Raw genomic sequence first — 17,053 nt, 5'->3', positions numbered from 1 at the left:
ATGACTTGGTTGCAGGTTCGAGTCTAGAAACAGCCTCTCTGTGAAGCGGGGGTAAGTACAGTATGACCTTCCCCAAACCCCACTGTGGCAGGACCCTCATGCATTGGCTATGACCTTTATGCATCATGATGTGGATTGGCATATAATGAATGGGATTTCACTACTTAATTACTCAGTTAGACTTTCAAGTTCAACTATTGATAGATACAACTTTGTATTAACTCTAACTGAAGGAAACCTGCAAACCAAATCAGATAGTCTTTCCGGTTTTAAAAACCATGGGACCATGTCAGTTGGATACTTTCATTTTTTTTTTCTCCTTTTCTGGGATTTTTATCTTTTGGTGAATAAAGAAGTCATAACCAATGAAGAAAAGGAAAGATACAAGGGCCTTGAAGGGGGAAAAGAAAACAAAAACAAGCAAACGAACCAAACAACCAGCGACAACCCATCAAGGGATGGGGTCAGCCGGCTGCAAAAGAGAGAGGGGCAAACCCCAGAAGACAACAATGGGCTTGTTCCTTGGGAATTACTTACATTAAGATGGGGGAGCAAGGATGGCATAGAGCTAACATCAAAGAAGATGGAATTTCAAATCTTATCAAAGGATCGGGAGTGGGATGTCTATCTGTGAAGATTATATTCTATCCAAATATGGTTGATGGTGACACAAAAGGCCTGCTTGCTTGTGGTATCACAAATAGAATTCCCTGCTAAAGTCATATCTACCCAAATCCACTCTGTGAAGATTATATTCTATCCAAATATGGTTGATGGTGACACAAAAGGCCTGCTTGCTTGTGGTATCACAAATAGAATTCCCTGCTAAAGTCATATCTACCCAAATCCACTCTCTCTCTCTCTGTGGAGGGGAAGGATTCATGCCACTACTGAGAACTTTCTTCTAGACTGAGGAGGAGAAGGGGTAGGAGAATAATAGATGCTCAGTATCTTCAATACCATTTCAACATAAGTAGCATGAGGGATACTGTTTTCTTACTTGTGTCAAAGATGCAAATGTGAATGATAGCTTGGATATAAACTGCACATGCTAATGCTCAGTTATTCAAAGTCGAATACATTTATTTTTATGCATATAACAGAAAAGGTTAAGGCATTTGTGCACTGCTTTCTTGTCTTTGTGGTTTTTAAGTTGGCTTTTTGTAACCAAGAAGTGTGTCAAAACTGCATGGCCTGATTGACATAAATTCCTTGTTTAATTAATTTGTCTGAATTTGCAAACTTTTTCATTTCCTTTAAATTCCATTTACAGCTGAAGCTACGTCATTGGGAAAATCTTGTCTCCATGATACTTTGTTTTTGTTGTCAATACACTTGGGTTTTTCAATTTCATTTAATGCCATTACAGATGAGGCTATTTCTTTGGAGAACTCTTCTGTCTGGACAACACATGGAAAAACATATGATACCTGGATATGTCCCCTTGTTTACTCACTTATTCGTTATAGCAATGATATGATTCTAAGGTATGAACCTACATTTCCCCCGAGACTAATTTTTTTTCCTAGCTTTCAAACATATTTTTATTCAGTCTATAATTAAATTCATTTGTCAAAATCAAGTTGCTTCACTAGTTTTACATGGACTTTCAGGTTATGCCAAGATATAGTATTGTTGAAGGCTGAAGTTGCTGAGCTGCTGCTGCCAAATGTTCTTGCTAATCTGGCTAGAAGGAAGGATTTTAGTATTGATCTTTGCAAATTAATTTCATCACAGGTTTTTTTCCCCCCTCTTTCCCTTTTCTTTCTAATAAATGATTTTAGAGTTTTTAATGTGGACCCGTAAAACTTTGCTTTCTATTCAATCCTAACTTTGTTTGTTGATTCCTTATTTCGTAAATCGTGGTTTTGACTTGCTTCCTCGCCCCATCTGCCTTTTTCAAGCCTTATAAAGTGAATTCATTTACAGTATTTCCAATTCCAAGGTCTCGGCTAACTAACGTAGGGCTAGTGCCAAATGCCAACAGTAGTCGCACTTTAAAGCATAGTTGTCAAGGCTCGCCTAGGCGTCTAGGTACCCTGGATGCCTCCGTTGCCTCGTCCAATGCCTTCGGTCACCTAGATGCTGTGACAACTATGCTTTGAAGCCTGAAGCAATCACACTTCTGAAGTAGAGAATCATTCTTAAAGCAATGACAAATTTTTTGATGTCATCATGGTGAGTTGAAGTAAAATGAGGTTACATCTTTAAGACTCCCCACTGAACTATTACTCCAAACGAGTCAGGTCATAGACTGACACCTTATCAGCATTGTGGATAAACATATTGTGGTTGATTGCCACTTCATCCACGAGAAATACTTAGTGGCTTGATTTCTCTTCCATACATAGCTTCTGCTCATAAGAATGCTAACATTTTTACAAAAAGTTATGTAATCGGCTCAACATCAGTATTTTGTTGATGACCTGATGTTGTCACCCAGCATCAGTTTGCGGGGGGAGTGTTAAGATGGGGAGGGGTTCTGTTATATATTCAGGTTCATTGTAATTTTCTTTTGTATGTACATAGTTGCTTCTCTCTTTCTATGTCTCTCTCTCTCTCTATATATATATATTTATTTATATATTTTCATACCAGTCTTTCATATTTTGGTCCTCGGAATGTAGTTCTGATCTCAGATTGACATTGAGATTTTGGGTTGCAGATTTGCTTCTTGTAAAATATATATATATATATATAGAGAGAGAGAGAGAGAGAGGCCCTGTTGTGTGTTTGGGGCTGCCCACTTCTATTCTTTATATAAAGCGCAAATCAGCTATTAAAAGTAAGATACAAGTCCTACTAGGAATAAGAATCCCAAACATAATAGAAAACTAACATAGGCTTACTAGCTTCTAACTTAGACACCAATCCTAGTTGAACTGGGACAATCCTATTTGGACTAGGAAAACATCAGGGGAGGAGCATGTGGCTTGTGCAAGACTCCTCCCCTTTTCACGATAGTCTTCTAACACACCCCCTCAAGCTAGAGCATAGATGTTAATCATGCCCAACTTGTTACAAATATAATCCATTCTACCACTTCCCAAAGATTTAGTGAAAACATCGGCAAGTTCTCCTTTGCGAACATGACTTGTAGAATTAACTCCTTGTTGTAGCTTCTCTCGAACAAAATGACAGTCAACCTCAATATGTTTTGTCCTCTCATGGAACACTAGATTAGATGCAATATGGATCACAACTTGGTCATCACACCACAACTTCATAGATGACATGCATTAAAACCCAAGTTCTGTCAACAACTGCTTTATCCACATCAACTCACAGGTGACATGAGCCATTACACGATACTCAGACTCTGCGCTAGACCTAGCCACAACAGTCTGCTTTTTGTTCTTCCAAGACACAAGATTTCCTCCAACAAATGTACAGTACCCAGTAGTTGATCGCCTATCAACAGGAGATCCAGCCCAATAGCATCACAAAAACCCTCAACGCGACAATGTCCATGATCAGAGTCAAGCAAACCACTACCTGGAGCCTTCTTGAGATACCGTAGAATATGACTAACAACATCCCAATGAGATGTCCATGGAGAAGAAAGAAACTGACTCACAACACTCACAGGAAAGGCAATATCAGGCCTAGTCATTGTCAAATAATTAAACTTTCCCACCAATTTCGATACTTCTCAGGATCATCTAACAAGTCACCACTTTCAACTATAAGCTTCACATTTGGATCCATAGGAGTATCCGAAGGCTTGGACACTAACATTCCAGTCTCTGTTAGCAAATTCAAAACATATTTTCTCTAAGAGAGGAAAATACCTTTTCTTAATTGAGCAACCTCAATACCAAGAAATATTTCAACTGTCCTAGATCCTTGGTTTGAACTTCTGTTGTAGATGTGTTTTCAGACTTTGGATCCCTTCTATATCGTCTCTAGTGATGACAATATCAGCAACATAAACAACAAGAAATATCCTTCTTATGCCAGACTTCTGATAGAATATTGAATGATCACTGTCACACCTTGACAGACCAAACTCACGAACCACATCAGTGAACCTGCCAAACCACGCTCAAGGAGACTGCTTCAAACCATACAACGATTTCTTTAGTTTGATTTCTTTAGTTTGCACACCATATCGGACTTCCCCTGAGCAACAAACCTTGGTGGTTGCTCCATATTAACATCTTCATGTAAATCACTATAAAGAAAAGCATTATTCACATCGAGTTGATATAACAACCAATAAGAAGATGCAACAAGAGATATCAGAATACGAACAGAAGCCAACTTGGTCACAGGGGAGAAAGTATCCAGATAATCAATCCCATACACTTGTGCGTAGCCCTTGGCCACTAACCGAGCCTTCAATTGAGCAAGAGAACCATCGAGGTTTACTTTAACAATATAGACCCATCGACAACCAATAATGGACTTACCTGGAGGTAATGGTTCACGATCCCAAGTATGATTTGTATCCAAAACCAATAACTCCTCTTCCATAGCTGTCCTCTAGCCAGAACCAGACAATGCTTCTGCAACAGACTTAGGAACAGGATGACAAGATAAAGTGGAAAGACAAGTATGAAAAGAGGAAGACAGGCAAGAATAAGAAACAAAATTGAAAATTGGATGTTGGGTACAACTCCTAACACCCTTATGCTATGTAATAGGAACATCAATATCAAAAATGGAAATACCTAGATCAGGGACCCTAGATGAAGTTGACGAGGTAGGAACCGTAGAGACAAGGGGTGCGGAATCTGTACGAGGACGACGAGTGTAGATGATCGTATCGACTAGTGGTGGAAGCACAACTGTGGAAGGTGGTAGCACCACTGTATCTGCAGTAACCTGTGGGGAATAATTTTGATTAATATATAGGGGTAGATCATCATCCATGTCAGACATAACAACGGACTCAAAGGATACATCAATAGTAACAAAATATTTCAGAAGTGTAGGGCAGTAACAATGATAACCTTTTTTAGTATGTGAGTAACCTAAAAAGATACACTTAAGAGCACGCGGATCCAACTTTGACGAACCGGGACGATGATCACAAATAAAGCAAACACAACAAAAAATACAAGGAGGAGGAATAAATAAAGGATTAGAAGGAAATAGTAGAGAATGGGGAATATCACCCTATAATAATGATGAAAACATCCAATTTATAAGATAACAAATAGTTAAGACTGTGTTTGACCAAAATAGTTTAGACACTTTCATCTCAAGCAAAAGAGACCGAGCAACCTCCAATATCACTTCGTAAAACCTATTTTTCCGCTCAGCAACACCATTTTGCTGGGGTGTGAGCAGGAAGATAAGTGAATCATACCACATCCAACCATAAACTGAGAGAGGACCCGAAAAGTATGGCATTATCACTTCGTAAAACCTTGATAGTGATATTAAACTGATTCTAAATTTCAGCAACAAAGTTGTAAAAAATTGAAAGTAACTATGATCGATGTTCATTTAATAAATCCAAGTAACTCTAGAATATTCATCAACAAAAGGAATAAAATATCGAAATCCTAATTTGGAAGTAATGGGATAAAGACTCCATACATCCGAATGAACTAAAGAAAAAGGATGGGCATACCTTTAATTGATTCTAGGTGGATAGCTTACACAGTGAAGCTTTCCAAACTGACACGACTCACAATCTAAAGTGGAAATAGAACGGAAACAAGGATCAAGCTTTTGTAAACTCTGCAAAGACGGATGTCCTAGGCGACAATGGATTTGATGGGGGCTGAGGATACTTGAACACGCAACAGAAGTAGAATTGTCTTCAAACAGATAAAGCCCCCCAACTCTACGACCTCTACCAATTGTCTTCTTCTTCCTAAGATTCTGAAAAGCACATGAATAAGGAGAAAAAGGTATAGAACACTTATAAGCTTTTGAGTAAACTTACTCACAGATAAAAGGTTAAACGGAGAATTGGGTAACAGAAGAACAGACGATAACTACAAAGAAGAGTTAAGACGAATATTTCCAGAGCCTTTGACTTTGACAACCGATCCATTAGCCAATGTGAAATTAGCAGAAGACTATTGAAAGGAGGAAAATATACCCATGGTTTTAAGTATCGGTGCGTATCGTGCCGTATCGGCCTATACGTATCCTTATCGGTAGGCATCGGCACGATACATACCGATACGTATCATGAAAATTTTAAAATCGTTATGTATCGATATGTATCCTACGATACATACCGATACGCACTGATACACCACCGATACTCACCGATACGTACCGATACTCTATGAAAAATTCAAAATTGAAGTGAAATATACGTTTCGGTATGTATCGGTACGTATCGGTGTGTATCGGTATGTATCGACCGATACACACCGATACGTACCGATACGGTCATAAAATGGCCAAAATGGGCAATTTTTTAGAAAAACATAATTTTTTGAGGTGTTTTTGTTCCAAAGTTGCTGCCAACCATTTTTCTCTCTAAGGTGGAAATCAAGGTTGAGAACAAGGATTTTACATTTATGGGACAATTACAAACCTTAGATTCTTAGTGCGATACTCTCAATTTACTGTTTATCCATAATACATGTTATATATAATTTTTTTTAACTATTTTTTTTATGCAAATGTATATAAAAAAGTGTTTCCTATCCATTTATGTGCATATCTTTAGCGTATCTTAGCGTATCTCCGATACAATACGATACCCTCCGATACGTATCTTAATTTTGACCGACCGATACGACGACCGATACTTTAATCCTTGAATATACCTGACATACTAGACATATGGTTTGATGCGCCTAAATCAATAATCCAGGGTCGAGAAGATGAAGAAAAACATGCAGTAACATTACCTGTATGGACAAAAAGCAGTGGAAGGTTGAGGAGTCTGAAATTAAGTATACCGTGCAAATTCTTCATCTGTCATCTTGACCATTTTTCCTTCAAATTGTCTAGGCTGAGAAGACTCAGTAACTGCTGCTGAATTAGAAAATTGTTTCTAAGGAGGTTTGCCGTGAAGTTTCCAGCAAAAGCATTGGATATGTCTTGGTTTACCACAATGGTAACATGTTCGTGCTGTACCTGAACCATCTGAAGTGTTGGATGTACTAGAAGGTTGACCCTTATTACTTCCACTACCAGCATTACGAACCCCACCTCGATTATTATTTTGAGATACAAGAGCGGAGCTCTCCGTTGGTGTAGGTGAAGGATCATGAGAATTCTCTCAAGCTACTCGTAAGACTCGAGAAAAGGTATCTGCAACAAAGGCCACTTTATCACCTCCAAGAATCTGAGACCGGGCAACATCATACTCTGGTCCAAGTCCACCCAAGAAACCCATAACTGCAAGTTGTTCCCACTGGTTCTGCATCTTCTTAGCATCACTACTAATAGGAAGTAGAGAGTTTAACTCATACATCCTCTTGAAATCAACAAAGTATTGAGTCAGAGGTCGACCCTTCCGATCAACCCTATAAAAATCCTGAGATAGCTCATAAATACGGGAATTGTTTTTCTGTCCAGAATACAGAACGTTCAGGTAATCCCACAACTCCTTCACAGTATCGATGTGAGTAACAATATCAACGATAGAGTTATCCATCGAGTTCAATATCTGGCCCAGAATATGTGCATCAACAGTGTCCCATGTAGCATCCTTAGCAGGTTTCTCCTTTGTAAGATGATCCTGCTGTTCTCGGCCAGTTAACACTAATTGTACAATTTTCTTCCATTGTTGAATATTTGCAGCTCCTATAAGTTTATTCTCTGTAATTCTATGAGAGGATGAAGATATCACCTCAGTAACAATACTCTTTGGCTCAGTGTCAGCCATTAAAGCAAAAGAGAATTACCAGAGAACATACAATCAGGAAACAAATCACACAATCAATTGATCTTATGTATCTAACTAATCCTAATAGAAGAACAACTAAATTGTCACCCAAAATCACCAAATCAGGAAGAATTAGCTCAATTCGCAAAACCCCATTTTAGGCCAATCCAGGGTTACCTGCGGTTTGGGTTGTAAGGCTCTAATGGAGCTAAAAATGGATCGAGTGTTTTTGGGTAGGTGGGGAAGAAAACCACTTTAGAGGTTTTCCAAACTAAGCTCCGAACAAAAAGATATGACCAAAATCGATTTTGGCAAAGTGCCAAAACTTTGACAGCTTTGATCAATTTTTTCACCTCTTGAATACTTCAATCTTCAATCCAAAAAACCAAACCAGCAACCACTAGGAGTTACTTAGAGATAATCCTTCACACCATATAATTGATTACAGCTTAATCAATACTTCATTCAAAAATCCAGCAAACTAGGGGATGAAACCACCCCCTCTAAAAATCATGGAGCCTAGAGTAACAACCTGTGATGGAGAGAGGGGTTATTACTTATGGAAGAAGAAAGAACTTTTTGCTTATGGAAGAAGAAAGAACTTTGATTGATTTTTGCTTGAGGATCAACCCTCTAATACCATGTAAAGAGCCCTGCGATTTGTGCAAGGGAGTCCCTATTGTGTGTTTGGGGTTGCGCACTTCTATTCTTTTTATAGAGCTCAAATCAGCTATTACAAGTAAGATAGAAGGCCTACTAGGAATAGGAATCCCAAACATAATAGAAAACTAACATTGGCTTACTAGCTTCTAACTTAGACACCAATCCTAGTTGGACTAGGAAAACATCAAGGGAGGAGCCTGTGGCTTGTGCAGGACTCCTCCTCCCCTTTTCACAATAGTCTTCTAACGCTTGTTTTGATTCCCAAATCAGTAGCTTTGATTGTTTTCCCTTATTGGTTTCTACTATTGCTTCCCAAACTGCACCGATATTCTATTTGAGTTTATTTCCCCAAGCAGGCAGTGAAGGTTTGGTGTATGTTTGAGTCTTAGGAGTTAATTTATCCAGAACATGTCGAGGAAAGAGTATGGAACTGGACAAGTATTTTAAGAGAGAAAAAAATTCTTGGGTGATCACATCTCCACTTGACGGATGTTGTTGTTGATCAAGGCTGTACTATGTTTCAATCATGTGGCGATGCTTCAATGAACAATCTAAATATGGGCGTCTATGGCTTATCAGTGATTATTTGGCTTGACATGAGGTTTGATACACTATGGGTAGAAAGCTAGGTACTAATTGTGGGAAGAATCAGATGCACAGGAGGTATCAGGAGTGAAACTCAAAGGCTACTGTCCCCTGACCTAATTTGTCTGATGCAGGAGCATCTGTTTTAGCATACATTTATCAGGTAGTAGGATCATATTTTGGAGTTCTATAATTTCCTTAACCAATAATGAGATATTACATAATCAGATCAGATGGGATTCTACTTTTATTTGAATTGTATATTACTCCCTATGTCACCAGGCCAGACCAATGGATTGCTTGTCCTCTGCTCTTTCCTGTGTCAGAATGTGTGTATGATTGTGTGCATATTTTTTTAAGGTATTTATGTGGTGTTCTTTGATTATTGTATTGGCTGTAAAATGCTTTATTATAGTCACATCAACAAATCTTATTCCTTGCGGGTGTGCTACAGACATACCTTAATGTTCAGGACCAAATGTAAGAGAAATTTGGGGCTATATTTGATGCTGTTGATGATCACAACTTGAGTGTTTAACTCCGTCTTACACCAATTGCATTGCACTAGTATCATTTCCATATTTTTTGTACTGTTCAATCTTTAATGTATAAGACTGTTTACTGGAGGAAAACTATGCTGTTATATTTATTCAGTAGTACTGGTAGACACAAAGGTCTCTAATGTATTTCTGCTTTATGTACAGGTTAGGGAAAATGTTTTGATTGAGTCTAATGACTTGATCAAATCAGTTCAAGTCATGTTGGATGCACTGAATGAGCTTCGATTATGTCATGTCATGGAGAGAGCTAGCTCATCTTCAGTACTGCTTAAGCGAGAAAGTTCAAAGGTGATGTGATACAATGCAATCTCTTCCCTTGCCCCACATGAGTTGTCATGGTACCTCTGTGAACCCTGCTTTCCAACTGCTTTATTCATTTTTTGGGGCGGAACCTGCCATGCTCAAACAGACCTAACTAGTTGGTTGCGATGTCAAAGATATCTCCAACTAGACCAAGCTTCCAACTTTGTACTCCCCTTTATTGGAAAGGTTCTCTCCCCAGGCTGCTTGAGGACTTGAAATTTCTGTTTGTTTTTGACAGTTGTTGCTTGAAGTCTTCGATTGGGCTTGAGGTGGTTTGTTGAGTTGGCTAAAATTGACTTTCCTTATCAACTTTGGATCTTTGAATGCTTGTACTAGCTTTGATAGTGTTAAATCTTTCTTAAACATATTATAGATTCATCTCTGCTCATTAAATAAGATTATAAACTAGTCTTAATGCAAGTTGCATTTTGGTCACAGGTTCACATGAACACATGAAGTTCCCATATCGATCCCTTCTCACATGCAGTTAACATCATGTCTTATTACTTTAAGGAAATGGGGCCATTTATGCTTTTAGCCTGATTCCGTTCTTTGGAGTCAATGCCTTGTTTTATGTTCCACTTTTTTCTTTAATGCATATCTTTTCATTGTCAACTTGTTAACGAAAAAAGTTACATGACATAACAAAGAAATGTTCCTTGAAGATGAATTATCATCTATAACACTACACTGTTTTTGAAGTTACAGTTTTTTGAGATTTGTGTGGAGGTTTTTGATTTGCTAAAAATCATTATAAAATGGTTGTGCAGAATGGTAGGCCTTCTGGTTACAGCTCAAGATCTCGTTCCTCATCTGAGAAAGTGAAAGATGCCACATCAGGGGCAATGGCAATGCCAACTTTGTTATGGGAAAAGGTGTAGATTCTAGTTCAAGGGTGGTGGATTTTTATAGCTTCTTTTTTTTTTTTCTTTAAATATATATCTTCATTTCTGTTATTATTTCCTCATCATGGGTTTTCTTTGTTGCCATTAATTTTCCTGTTGTTTAAGTAATGATGCCTGTTATGATATTTTCAGAAAATGTTTACTTTTGCATTTAGACGAGCTCAGTAGCTGCATCGGATGTTTTGTTGGAACAGTTCCTGATCTTTCAGTCATTCTATATCCATTTCAATCAGAAACTAGTCAGATATAAATCCAATTTTCTTTGCTACATCAATGACAACGTCAAACAGACAGCAACATATTTTATTTGGGGCCCGTTTGATAATGTTTCTGCCGTTTCTAGAAACAGAAACAGAAACAGAAAAGAAGGTGTTTGATAATTGATTTGTGAACAATCTGTTTCGTTTCAATGAAGCAGCATGACTGAGGCCGGGACCATGGCCGCTGGCACCTGAGGCCACTACAATGCCATCGTCGTGGGCCTTGGCAATGTGAAGCGGAGTCTTCTTAAGACCTTCCCTATTGGAATCCTCCCCCAGACCCTGCAACAGAACCTTCACAGCGTCCTCGATTTCGACAGTAGTATCTAATTCGTCCTTCAAATCCAGCTCCAAATCCCCAACTTGCTCGATGGTTAGCCCTTTGCGGAGGTTGCCCATATCTTTCTCTCAAAGGGCGAGACGAGCTATCATTTCTTCTTCTGCTTCCAAATCTGCAGTTCATGTCATCAAGGAGGAAGAGGAGGAAAGGCTGAAAGGAGGAGAAATCCCGGAGATGGAGGCAGCTCAGGCGGGCTTCAATTTCAAAGCTTACATGCTTCAGAAGGGAGCTTCCGTGAATCAAGCCCTTGATGACGCTGTTTCCCTCAAAGACCCGCTCAAGATCCATGAAGCCATGCGCTACTCCCTCCTCGCCGGCGGCAAGCGCATGCTTCCGATTCTCTGCATCGCTACCTGTGAGCTCGTCGGAGGCGATGAAAAACTGCCATACCGGCCGCGTGTGCACCGGAGATGATTCATACCATGTCCTTGATTCATGATGACCTCCCCTGTATGGACAACGTTGATCTCCGTCGTGGGAAGTCCACCAATCACAAGGTCTTTGGCAAGGACATGGTTGTCATTGCCGGAGATGCCGAGAAGAAGAGGTCGTTGGTGTCTTGCCTCAATCCATTGACGACGAAGGGTTTGCGGGATTTCACGATTTTTGGGCACCAAAGTTGTTCCCAAAAACGGCGAAACAAGTATGACTTGTTTCGTCATATCCGTTTCTAGGAACAGAAATCACCATAAATTTTGATTTCTATTTATGAAAACAGGAGAAACAGAACAAGTTTGTCAAACGTTTTTTGTTCCGTTTCTATTGTTTCTTGACACAGAAACGGCAAAAACGCGTTTCTTGAAACGTTATCAAACGGGCCCTTGGTTTACTAAATAAAAAAGGATTCTAATAGTACAATAGGAGGATTGAGGCGAGAAAAATCTCAGCTGAAGAGCCAAATGCCCCACAATATATAGGAAAAGAAAAGATAAAAAACAAGGGGGGAAAGGAAAACAAAAGGACCACTGTTATCTGTGATGGACCACTCCTTCCTTACTCAGCAAGTTCATCAACAACTTCATCACTTGTTATTGATCATTTTGGGGAGATCTAGTTTTGTTATCCAGCTATCCTTGGGTTGATGTTTTTGTTCTTTTTCTCTTTGTTTGTTTGGGTTCTTGTTCCTCTTGGTAGCATCTTTGCCTTGTAATTTTCTTTTTCTTTTCTTTCTCTGCATTTTAATTCATTTATTTTTTCACCCAAAAAAAACTTCATCACTTGCTGTCAAAATCCAGGAAAATTAAATGTTTGTATGAGAGACCTGCTGAACCTTCAGGAGTATTTGAAATTTATGTAGTATAAATTGAATTGTACCAACCATGGCTTTATTTCTCTTGTTCCTTAAATTCTAAAGAAGGATTGAACAAATGGTAGTATTTTTCCTCTCAACCTTAAACATTTCAGGGGCTTGGGCGTGCCTCCAGGGTCTATTAATTTGAAAAGTTGAAGTTGGGGTTGGGGGGGGGGGGGGGGAAGGTGGGAATATTAATAGCTATGCTGGAATGGGCCTGTGCTTAACTGTGAATGTCTGTTGTTGATTATAAAGAAGTAAATCTTACAGAAAGTATAGTTCATTAATGGCAACCTATTCGACTCGTGTAACCATTTATGCAGTCTTCTCTACCTTTTTTTTGGTACTTTATATAAATAAAAATAGAATAATATATATATATATATATTCAATTTTTTGGTGTCATTTTGTTCCATATCATGCCGTTTTATTTTTACTGAAACCGACCCATTTGTTAAACGTGTCTTCTCTCGTTATTTGGGTTTGTAGATATATTTTGGGGTTGTGTAAGAGAAATTTTAACATATAATATTTAAGTTGTGTCCCGTGATTATGTGTTACATTCACATCCTAACACACCCGAAACTGACACAACACAACCCATTGCCACCCGTATTGCATCTGCTACTGTTGCTGGTGTTTCTTCAATCAAATTGGGTTCCAGTTTCAATTTCTTTGTTAATGTTTTATACGGAAACTGAAGTTGAAATTGGATATATCCTGAAGTTTCTCATGCAACTTGTTGGGGCCTTCCAGACTAACAGTGTAATCTTTTGCAATCTAGACTATTTCTTATTCTTCATCTTTGAATTGCAATTGTGTTCTGCAGTTATGTAAGGATTGAAGGAAGTAACTGAATTGATCTCCTTGTCACTTTTTGTACCCTTTTATAACTATCCTTTTGGAAGGTGCCAGCTGGCTGTGCTGGTAAAGTCTCTGGTTTGTAATTTTTGAGTGTAGATTGACTCTGACTGGTATCAGGATCACAACTTCACCTTGGGGGCACAATCCTGCCCTCCTTTGAAAAAAAAAAAAAATTGTAACACTGTCTTATTAGATAGGAGAGGTCTGCTCAACAAGAGATTAGCAACTTGTAATGGAACAAGTTCATGTCATTGCTCATCCATGTACCTGCTGATAAAAAATTTCACTATACATTTCTTATCCATCTTAAACTTCTTTCAACTTTCCAATATGCTGATTTAAATGTTAGGAAACAGCACTCTGAAGCATCAGTTGCCTAGTAAATTCTTGGAGGAATGCATCGCTGTTAATAGTTACGTTAATGAAGAATTTTTCAGTTGGTACTTCTAAGTTCCTCACTTTATGAAACCTTGGAAAATTGATATGAATTTTGATGGCTCATCAGTTAGTTGATTTTAAACTGAAGGGATTTTTCTTGCAATTATTAGATAAAAAGCTCATTTAGTAGACCTTAGAAATGTCTAAAGTCGACTTGGTTTTATTTTCAACCTTAGAAATGTCTCAAAGGTAACTTAGTTTATTTTAAGGCTGAAACTTTTTTCTGTTTCAGCTCTTTGCCTCTTGATCCTTAATCTCCTATCAATATCACTTTTAAAATCAGTGAGATGGATTTGCAATTATGTTATTATTTTTAATGGCATGTTAATATGTTGCAAGGTGTATTGGCTTTCGATCGATTATCTTGTTGTTGCAAAGTCTGCAATTGTGAGTATTATTCTCTCTTTATATCGCTTTTGTTCGGATATGCTTTTCCTAGTTTGAGTTTTTATCCTTGATGAGGTCACCTCAACTTTGATATATTATCTTGGCAGCACTGTGGCTCATACTTCACTGCTGTGATGTATATCGAACATTGGTGTGAAGAGCATTTCAACAGCCTCACACTGGGGAGCCCTGATTTCTCTCCTCTTGAGCTGGTCAGTGTTGAATCAATGTATAGGAGGAAAAATTGAAGAATCTTAATGCTTTTCTCTGGTCATCTCATGGGTTTGACTCAACAGTTTAAAATCTATCTTCTTCTTCCTCTACTTTTCAGCACAAAGACTTAACCATCTGTTTTTTCTTTGCCCAGCTACCACCTCATATTGAAATGCTAGTTTCAGCGGTCACACAAATCAATGAACCTGACAGTTTATATGGGATCATCCAGTCACACAAGGTTAATTCATAATGTTATATAGTCTTTTCTGCCCCATAGTTCATGACGAAGGTTATGGATGAAGCTTTGTTTGGCATATAGCTGGTAAATGTCTAAAGGGTAAAGGCAGAGCTACATTTATGATTGTGTGACACACTATGATATGCATGCATGTGTGTGTGTGTGCGCATGCACTTGCTCACATGTATGCGTGTGAGTGTCCGTAGGGGTGTCAATCGGTCGGGTTGGGCTCATTTCAATCGGGCCTATTTGGGCTTGGCCCCTTTAGGACCTCACACCATTACCGGCCCGTTAGTAATCGATAGCTGCTCGTCGGGTATCACCCTTGAACCGGGAACAACTGATTACAAATGGGCCGGGCTTGAGCCCGAAATGCTTGTTAATCGGGCCAGTTCGGGCTTTAAATGGTTGGACTCAGTTGGTCCTGCTGGGCTGGTCCTGAAATTGACACCCCTATATGTGTGTGTGGGTGTGCCCCAAAGTGAATCCAAGATCCAGATTTATGCAATTTCTTGAAGAAGTGAGAAATCCATACCAACAGAAATATAAAAAAGAGGGAAAAGAAAGTAAAGACGACAACAGTGGTAGTTGGACGTGAATTAATCATCTAGCAGAACTTGCGATTTTCTTTGCTACCTGGATGGATGCTATTTCTTATAGTTATGCTGATCTTACTTGTAATATTTTAACAGCTAACATCTCAAATCATTACCCATGAACATGAGGGTAACTGGAGCAAGGCTCTTGAGTATTACGACTTACAAGTAAGATCTGCCCAAGGAGTGGAAACGGATGGTGTTTCAAACAATTTTTCAACAGAACCTTCCACATCTTGTCAACTTTCCTTCCCCAAATCTGATGATGAGGATAGGCGGAGGAAACCTTTCATAGGGTTGATGAGGTCTTTGCAGCAAATTGGATGCACACACATACTAGATTTGTATTGTCAAGGTTTGACTTCTCAGAAGGGCATGTCTCATCATGATCCTGAATTTTCCGAATTACAGGTTTTCCTCATGTTCTTGACAATAAATATATTGTTTTGACTGCATAAGTAAAAATTATTAGGGATGTAGTGATGCCACCCACCTCTGATGCTGCCTATATACTATTTTTGTTGTGATTCTTTGTTCCCTTTGTTCCTCAACTGTAGTATGAAGCCGCTTGGCGTGCTGGAAACTGGGACTTCTCCTTACTTAACACTGAAGCTAGTCTGTCACCTTCGAGCCAGTGCATTAAAAATAATCATTTTAACGAAAATTTACACAGGTAATATTCTAACTTCAATTTTAATATGCTTTCACTAAAACTATGTTTATTCTAGTTGTGAATCTTCCACTACTGCATTTATTTCTGGATGGTGAAGATAGAGGATACTTATCTTATTTTCTTTCCTCAGTGTTTGAACTTTGATTTGTGATTTATCAAGATGTGTCATAAACTGGTAACAATTTATGTACAATAGTGTTGGCAGATGTATCTGAAACTAATAAACAATTTAATGCTTGGTAGTTGGTACAATAGTGTAGGCTCCAGTTTGAATTTTTCACAAGTGCTTTAAATTTATTTTCATACCACTTTTTATGTTTCAAATTTGTATCCTCGAGGGATTTTCTTCTTTTTTGGGGGGGTTGGTAGTGGGGCAGAGAGTTTGGAAGACCCTTATTAATATGTTATGGCCAAAAAAGAATGCTTACTAGGGGGTTTGGGAGAGACTTAACTTTCACCCATGAGATCTTTCTAGTGGTTTCCTTTCTATAAAAGATCTCCATGGTTGCCCCGTTGTATATACCCCAAGCTAATGGCTTACGTTAACTTTTAACTTACACTCTATTTTCCCTTTTGCTTCCCTTGTTGAAATATTAGTTGCTTGAGAGCATTGCAAGAAGGAGATTTCAATGAATTTCATATGAGGCTTGGAGATTCAAAGCAGGTGATGATAGTTGCTTTCATGTGTTATTTTTGTTCAAAATCTTCCTTGACAATGGGAGAGTAATTTTTCATCCATGCGTCCTTTCATGTAGGAGCTTGTTCTGTCGATATATCATGCAAGCAAGGAGAGTACTCAATACATCTATTCATCTATTGTTAAACTTCAGGTACATAAATTTTAGAAGCATTTAATACATTATGTATAAACAGCACCATGAACTTACCGGGAATCTGGAATAGGCAAATTTTTTGGCCAGTAGAAAA

At 38.5% G+C, this 17,053-nt stretch overlaps 1 protein-coding gene and 1 pseudogene across 6 annotated transcripts in view; both read left to right on the top strand.

Moving 5' to 3' along the window:
• Positions 1-17,053, top strand: part of LOC122076805 (serine/threonine-protein kinase ATM) — an 85,815-nt gene that overhangs the window by 43,251 nt on the left and 25,511 nt on the right. For 5 of the 6 annotated variants that reach the window (XR_006139585.1, XM_042642375.1, XM_042642377.1 and 2 more), the window contains 11 exons: positions 1,370-1,487; positions 1,614-1,737; positions 9,760-9,903; positions 10,689-10,793; positions 14,356-14,403; positions 14,511-14,615; positions 14,771-14,857; positions 15,550-15,864; positions 16,011-16,126; positions 16,724-16,790; positions 16,882-16,956. Coding sequence is in view for 5 of the 6 variants with exons in the window: in XM_042642375.1 (XP_042498309.1) it covers positions 1,370-1,487; positions 1,614-1,737; positions 9,760-9,903; positions 10,689-10,793; positions 14,356-14,403; positions 14,511-14,615; positions 14,771-14,857; positions 15,550-15,864; positions 16,011-16,126; positions 16,724-16,790; positions 16,882-16,956 (1,304 nt within the window). In the remaining variant the exon portion in view is untranslated. The remainder of the gene's footprint in view (positions 1-1,369; positions 1,488-1,613; positions 1,738-9,759; positions 9,904-10,688; positions 10,794-14,355; positions 14,404-14,510; positions 14,616-14,770; positions 14,858-15,549; positions 15,865-16,010; positions 16,127-16,723; positions 16,791-16,881; positions 16,957-17,053) is intronic. The other variant, XM_042642376.1, reaches the window with a different exon arrangement.
• Positions 10,808-12,853, top strand: LOC122076809 (annotated as a pseudogene).

The sequence above is a fragment of the Macadamia integrifolia genome, chromosome 4 (assembly GCF_013358625.1).
Source record: "Macadamia integrifolia cultivar HAES 741 chromosome 4, SCU_Mint_v3, whole genome shotgun sequence".
NCBI classification, from domain to species: Eukaryota; Viridiplantae; Streptophyta; class Magnoliopsida; order Proteales; family Proteaceae; genus Macadamia; species Macadamia integrifolia.
This window is presented reverse-complemented; position numbering and strand designations above follow the sequence as displayed.